The sequence below is a fragment of the Nuphar pumila genome, chromosome 3, assembly GCF_984573655.1.
Source record: "Nuphar pumila chromosome 3, dmNupPumi1.hap1.1, whole genome shotgun sequence".
NCBI lineage: Eukaryota > Viridiplantae > Streptophyta > Magnoliopsida > Nymphaeales > Nymphaeaceae > Nuphar > Nuphar pumila.
The window spans coordinates 134,251,025-134,257,024 of NC_143251.1; the positions used below are offsets into that span (position 1 = coordinate 134,251,025).

Here is a 6,000-nt window from a genome sequence, read left to right on the forward strand (position 1 = left end):
GAGTAGCGATATGGGACCATTGATCTGCCTTATGTTACATCAGAATACCAGTTAGTAGATTTCTTTACCAAACCTCTTATTGCTCCTCGTTTCCACTTTCTATTAGACAAACTTTCGGTTATTATACCGTAAGTTTGAGAGAGAGTGTTAAAAAATATAAATATATTTATATATATATATATTATGTATGTTTATTTATATAAATATAGATTTTTCTCTTTCTTTATTTTTTCTTTTTTTTTCTTTTTGTAATTGAACTAGTCAACACATGTTGACTAGTCAACAACATAAGAGTCGTTGAGGTCCCAACGGCTCTATTTTAAGTCGTTAGGACTCCAACGACTCTCTATGGAGTCCTCCTCCTTTGTGTATAAATATGTTTTTTGCAAAGCCCCCACATTATGTATGTTTCTTACATGAAGGTTATGAATAAAATATTATTTATTTTTAGCTTCTTGTCTTGTCCTTGTGTGGGTTTTGTAAGTAAGCCCATTTGTGGCTTTTGGTGTGTTTTGTGAGTGAGCCCATTTGTGGCTTTTGGCATGTTCACTTTAGCGTTGTGGTGGATCGTGTTGGTGACTTTCATTTTCTTTACATGCATATGTTATTGTCTTTATTGATTTTTTAATTTCTTGTTTTCTTTTCAGATGTGGTGAGCCAGATTTGGAAGTGATGTTTCAAATTTGAGAGCTTGTTGTCATTCACAATCTTAATCAAATGTGTAGTGCAAGTGGATGCAAGAGAAATTTGAGTGTCTTTGAGCAAATCCATAACAAAAAAAAGAAATAGATTGGAGCATAAAAGGCTCAATGACCTCGTCTATGTTTGCTATAACTTACGACTAAGCCAGAGGTATATAAAATTATTTAAAGTTTTTTATATTATTCAAAACACAACTAATTTTAATTTTTTTCATGTCAACTTTTTAGCAAATCGAAAAGTTATCATCAAGAAAGCACAAAGAGGAACTTGATCCCATCAGTTTGCAACATTTTGATGAATTGGATGCATGGGTTGAAGAAGAAGAAGGGACTTTTTTTAATGAAGAGAACATTCAGTGGATCAACGTGGAAGGAGCACAAGAGGTAGATGATAAAGATCCCACGTATCTTGGAGACAATGTGGATGTCGAAAGAGCAGAAGATAATGATGATGAAGATGATTATCATTATTGAGGTTTTATATAATATGTTTTAAAAAAACTTAGTTATTTGACATTTAATTGTTCATAAACTTGGTTATTTTATTTTTGTTTATGTAATATGAAAGTATGAGTCTTATGGCATGTTCTTAATTGCAAGATATTTAATATTTTGCATTGTTCTTATGAGATAAGCATGGAATATTATCTATGATTCTATATTAGTTGGTATTTGATAATGTCTTGCGGCTCATAGAGACATAAATGCTTCATATGTGATTTTATGGTTGTATTTTATGCAATTCATTTTATTTCATGTGATATAATTTTTTAAAAAATTTTGCTAATTTTTCTGATTATTCTTGATTTTTTGGTAATTTTTGAAAAAAAATATTAAAAATGTATGATATTTTACGATATGATATGATACGGTCTTAATTTGGGCCTGACATATATACAACCTTGATTGAAACCACAAGGACCTTGCTTATTTCAAAAATTATTCCAAAAAAGTTTTTTATCGAAGTCACACTTACGACTGTTTACTTAATTAATAGAATGCCTTCAAATACTCTTGGAAATATCTCTCCTATAGAAAAATTGTTTAAAGTTTTTCCCGATTACAAAAGACTAAAGGGCCAACAAGAGAGCACACAATAAAAAAATAAAAAAATTTAATAATATTCAAAATGCACAAAAAATGCATAGTATTACAAGGAACATGAGATCCTTTGTAATACTATGCATTTTTTGTGCATTTTGAATATTATTAAAAATATTTATTTTTTATTGTGCTCTCTCTTGTTGGCCCTTTAGTGACCCTTGTGATTGTGCTCATTTATGGCTTGTGTTTGTGCCTCTTGTGAGGTGTGTGAGCCCACATTCTATTTCATTACAGTACTAAAAATGAATTCAAGAAACTCATATTTCTTTTAGATATGAATACCTTATATGCGTGCCGCATTTCCCACTCAGTTTCAAACTCAATAAATGCATAACCACATGAAGCACCAGTCACTGAAGACAGAATACACAAGCATATAAGAACAATACCCAAAGAACCAAAAGAATTGTATTTTGTCATGAAACCATACATAGAGGACAACAACAACAACAACAACAAAAGAGTCCAAACATTGGATTAAACAACCTCTCAGGACTGCTCAGAAACAAGCACTAGTAAATTCTAGATTTATTAGACCGGGTTCCATATCTCCATGTAAAGAATCTCATCTTACAAGCAGAGATTCAGATGGTTACATATCAGAATATAAGTTCTGAGTATGTTATTCACTAATGTCCACAATCCTTGCTTCTTTAGCCATAGAATGATAACAGTAACAGGAGATTGAGGGCTGAAGACATATTTGATGCCTCCAGATCGCATATTGTATAAGTGGTAGACTCTACTCCACAATCATTCTAGATAGGGATTGGTCTATTGGTGAAACAACTTTATGGATGATGTAAGCAGTAGGTTTTAACTTTTAAGATACAGAAAAAGAAATGAAGGGCCAAGTGGTTCAAAGAAAACAGTAGTGAACACCCTTCTGTGAAAGACACCTCAGAGGATGAGGAGGGTTATCAGTGCATTCCACTCCTTCCACATAGAGACTAAAGGACCTTTTTTTTTTTTTTAATAACTGAGGAAAACAACTCTAAGCAACTTGTAATATGCCATTTCTTAGTTGTTGGAAGAAGGAACCTCATCATTTTCGTCTGAAGTCAACCTGAACTTGAACAACCGTAGCATTGAATTTCTCAGGTCAGTCTCATGGAGTAATTTGAGACCATATAATACTTTTCATAGCCACCAACCAGAATTCATAATAATCAAATAATGTAAAGGAGGCAAGGATATATAAAAAAACTCTTCACCATGAAGAAAATCATTCTATTTTCTTTTAAAAGCAATGCAAACCTTGTTAATATAAATGGCTGGGAAAAAATAGAACTGACTTTCACCTTGGACATAGTCCAGCTAGAAAGAATGGAAGTGCAAAAGTTCATCAAATACAACCAAATGCCAGTCTGATTTGCTAATGACATATCAAAGTAAATGGTTTGAATAAAAGATTTATGTTTGCAAGAAAAAGAATCAGAAATACAAATAGATGAGAAGGCCTACATCCAGTGGCATGATAGTATGTTTATAGGAGACACCTACGAGTGCCACACATAGTCCTATATGTAGATAATTCAAAAGAACAATGCCATCCTTATTGCAGACAGAGAATGCTCTCCGAAGAGCCATAGGTTCCAAAAAGTCCACTATCCTATTTGAGACTGCCTCGAAGACATGATCTACCACTCAAAAATTATTTTGCCTTATTACTGAAGAAAGGGCCACGGAGCTCCAACTAAAAACCAAGGTTGCTTATTCTTCTTCTAGAATAATACAGATCCCGTAAAGCATCACCCACAAAATCCTTAGTGCAACAGTTGCCCATGCATTATAAGTTGAACTGCACTCAAACACTAGGATGAGATTCAAAAATTGGAGGCAACTAAGATTGCTATCTGCATTGCCTATAAAATTCATGGATAGATCCTCATGCATAATAAGACTAATATCTCTGCCATAATATAGGAAAGTAGTGACAGAAGAGGGGCTCCATGCCCCAGGTCTTCAGAAATTTAAATGAGCTTCTGTTTTTGTGGGGCAATAACGAGGGAAGGAAAACTTAATCCATGGTGCTTATCAGCAAAAGCAGTTTTTTCATATGAGAAGATGAAAGATCCACAGGCAGCAAAGTTGGTCTTTCTAAAGACCACTTTAAAGATGAAAGAGAAATTTTGGTCTTTGCTATAGATTCAGTAGCTTCAAGTGTTAAGTTATCCAAAACATCTACCCCCTCAATGAATGCACTGTGATTGCTATAAGCCTATAAGTAAGAGGAATGAAAGAAAATTTTAATCATGCTGCAAGTAGGCCTATAACAAGCCAGTCCTACGGCCAGCACAATAAAGGCCTGCTCAAGCTTGCTAAAGTTACAGTAGGGACTAGGGATGCTCAAGGCCAATGTCTCTGAGCTGAGCTATGTTTCACCCTCCTAGTTCCTTTTTCTCATTATTTTTGTGTTATGTGGAAGGGCAAGGCTACTGCATCCTCTCTTCTGATTATTGAATCAAGGATGACAAGTGAATCAGCAGAAGGTTGAGAGACATATCATTCTCTACCCTTCCATGCATATTGTTCATCAGATATACAGAGAAAGGAAACGATCAGCCCAACCATCTATTCCCTTTACTACCATAACCGTGGGAAAGGATGAAACTTCACCTCGTTTTTCTCCTAATCAACTCGGACCTATGTAGCAAAAGGATAGGAGGGATGATCCCGTTCTTCCACACAATTGAAACAATGCAATGAAAAGTTTGCCAGTGAGTGCCCATTGTCCTAAAATCTAATTAGAGATGGGACAGAAATGCACCTCTCATATGATTTTGGCACTGACACTACCATGTCCAACTTAATACACTTCTGCGCAGGAAGCTCGCAAACTGACGGTGGACACCTCTAAGCGTAACTTCATCTACGGTACTCCAGACTCAATAAGTCTACTTGCTAGTTGCCCCAAAGCAACATTTTTGTAGCTTTCATCTGGTTGCACCAAACCAACCCACCTAGCGTTATTCTAGGGCCTTAAACCCCTCGTAAGCTGAGGCACGTGGAAGCCATGTAGGAACACTAGATCCACCACACATCAACCCATAGACCACCAAGACAACAAATAGCGCATGACATGGTTGAACTGAACAGTACACAAGAGACCTAAAGATTTCGTAATTTCAGCATAATCATGGCACTTATTCAAGGAATAGCCCCATAGTAAATTAAGGTGAGCTTAAAGATTTTAAGATGTCATTCTAACTCCATGCAGAATATAGAATCTCTCATTTGCAGGGGCAATGCTTCCCAATTTCTTTGACTAACTAGAATATAATTGATCACGTAACAGAAGAATGACCACTGTATGCAGATTAAAGAAGTAAAATTATTGGCAATTTGGAAAGGAAAGGAAAAGGGGGAATACCAATATGCCTAACCAAGCGAAGATTCTTCACCCGCCCATATCTGCTAATTGCCTACAAAAGAAAACTCCACAAATTCCAAAACTCAGCACCGAAAAGATCGAGGTAAATCATAATAGAGATCGATGGTCATGAAGCAAACGAAACCTTGCGCAACGACTCTTCGGTGGTGTAAGGGGAGAGTCGCCCCACAAAGAGAGTGCAGTAGGGATCACCGATAATCTTCGGGTCCCCATTTGGGTCATCTGCAGAACCAACAAAAAGAACCATAAATTTGAGAGAGAGAGAGAGAGCATGTTGGTATTGGTTGGTTGGTCGATCTTACAGAGGCCGGCAGAGGAGCAGAGGAGGGCCCTGTAGACACCATTGTCGTGGGGGAGAACGTCGGTGCCGTCGATGCTTCCTGCCTGAATGGGGTGGTAGCTATCAGCATAGAACACCGCGTTGATGCTGCTCCCATGCCCACCACCACCACCACCACCTCGATGCCGACTCATTACCACTCTCTCTCTCTCTCTCTCTCTCTCTCTCCAAATGACCCATACGCGATTATGCACCAAGAATATAACAGAACCAATTAGGACGATACTAAGCAGTCTTTGAACACAAAATGAAGAAATAGCCAAAACCAAGAAAATAACATAAACAATTAGGACGATATTAAGTAGGTTTAGAATAGTTATATTTTGACTTCACATTATAATATTAGGGATGTCGATAAATCGGCGATCCGTTTTTATTCAATCTCGCTGCATTTGGTAAGCCAAAACCATTCAGATTATAATAAGATGCGGATATGGTTTTGAATTTTTGTGACCAAATAT

The 6,000-nt window shown here is 36.4% G+C and overlaps 1 protein-coding gene across 2 annotated transcripts in view; it reads right to left on the reverse strand.

Annotated features, from left to right (window-relative positions):
• LOC149843934 (RNA-binding (RRM/RBD/RNP motifs) family protein) overlaps positions 1-5,724 on the reverse strand; it is a 71,085-nt gene extending 65,361 nt beyond the window's left edge. Inside the window, exons 1-4 of one of the 2 annotated variants that reach the window (XM_090000175.1) lie at positions 5,502-5,724; positions 5,324-5,421; positions 5,179-5,230; positions 2,088-2,158 (exon numbers count right to left, since the gene is read on the reverse strand). In XM_090000175.1, the coding sequence (XP_089856301.1) occupies positions 2,088-2,158; positions 5,179-5,230; positions 5,324-5,421; positions 5,502-5,673 (393 nt within the window). In that variant the 5' untranslated portion in view covers positions 5,674-5,724. The remainder of the gene's footprint in view (positions 1-2,087; positions 2,159-5,178; positions 5,231-5,323; positions 5,422-5,501) is intronic. The other variant, XM_090000176.1, reaches the window with a different exon arrangement.
• Between the last annotated feature and the right edge of the window lie 276 nt (positions 5,725-6,000).